At 43.7% G+C, this 1,266-nt stretch overlaps 1 protein-coding gene across 1 annotated transcript in view; it reads right to left on the bottom strand.

Moving 5' to 3' along the window:
* The window catches only part of LOC106013132, a gene marked incomplete in the record, with an annotated part of 6,113 nt that extends 5,549 nt beyond the window's left edge, over nucleotides 1-564 (bottom strand). The window contains 1 exon segment of the mRNA XM_013088067.2: nucleotides 181-564. Within this exon segment, the coding sequence (XP_012943521.1) occupies nucleotides 181-205 (25 nt within the window).
* Between the last annotated feature and the right edge of the window lie 702 nt (nucleotides 565-1,266).

The raw sequence follows: 1,266 nt of genomic DNA on the forward strand, positions 1-1,266 counted from the left end.
ACACACACACACACACAAGGCACACGCACTCGCTCACGTACGCACGGACGCACGTATACAGTTACACAATACACAATATGCACACATCATCATCATCATCATCATCACCATCACCACCACCACCTGCGCCCCACAGCTTAATATGTTATTTAATTATAATATGAATATGACCATACTCACCGGCTAGTACAAAGTAGACTCGCATATTGCCGAGGAAATAAGAAACGAAAAGAACAAGCACACCACCAAAATGAGCAAAGATAGATCAGATCTACTTAACTCAGCACACACGAAACTCCTCATTTGGTGACGACCCCAAGTTTTTATACTCAAATCTCCGCCAGTTTTCAGCCAAAACAACAACTGCGCCACTTCTCGCTCGCCAGGGCCCGCCATTGTAGTTCGCACAACGTTCACAAAGCAGACCAAACAACAACAGTTACATTGTGGTAGATCTACGCCTTCTCCTCTCTCCCTTCCCTGTTGTCTCGGCGGTGTGATGTTATGACGAAGAGAAAGGCTTGACATTTTTTTAGCCAGCAGACGACAAAGCGTGCTTTTCGCGCGCTTCCCGAGGATCTCGTCAGGAAACCCCCCACAGGGGCCGGCTAGTGACGGTATTGTTTACCTTGGTAACCAACACCAGGACGCCAATGGATGGACTCTTTCTTTGAATGAATTCTTTTGTTTTCTTATCTCAGTGCTATTTTTCCCACCTCAATGAAGATACAACTTCACTATGAGTAAGAGACAAACGAAACACGAAAGAGAAAGGCAGGTAGTCGAAAAGTTTTGCGAAGAGAAGACTGAATATAATTTCAGCACACTAAATGAACACAGAAAAAAAAACCGGACACTGTTGTAACTTATTGTATTGTCTAAAGAATCCATCTATTATCAAGTGAACAAATGGTAATGAGCACAGAATACAGATAAGGCAAGGTCTAACAATGGTCAGGAGTCTTAAATGTCACAAGTGAATGCTTAATTAATTGATTGTAGGGCCTATACGTTTCGGTCACTTGCGATACAGTTTAGGTCATTCATCTGGACCTGAGAAGGATAAGGCATCTCGGAAGAAAGACGGAAATCCCCGATAAAATTACATCCTCAAGCGTCAGACAGGATTGGAACTCATGTTTAGTGCGCGCGACAGCGCAGAGCCTATTAGTTTAAATGACAAGATCGTTTAGTTTTAGAAGAGGTTTTACGGCGCTCGCAAAACTGCATAAGGTCATAATAATTTGCGCCAAAGGAGGGGGGGGG

The sequence above is a fragment of the Aplysia californica genome, unplaced genomic scaffold, assembly GCF_000002075.1.
Source record: "Aplysia californica isolate F4 #8 unplaced genomic scaffold, AplCal3.0 scaffold00681, whole genome shotgun sequence".
In the NCBI taxonomy this organism is placed as follows: Eukaryota; Metazoa; Mollusca; class Gastropoda; order Aplysiida; family Aplysiidae; genus Aplysia; species Aplysia californica.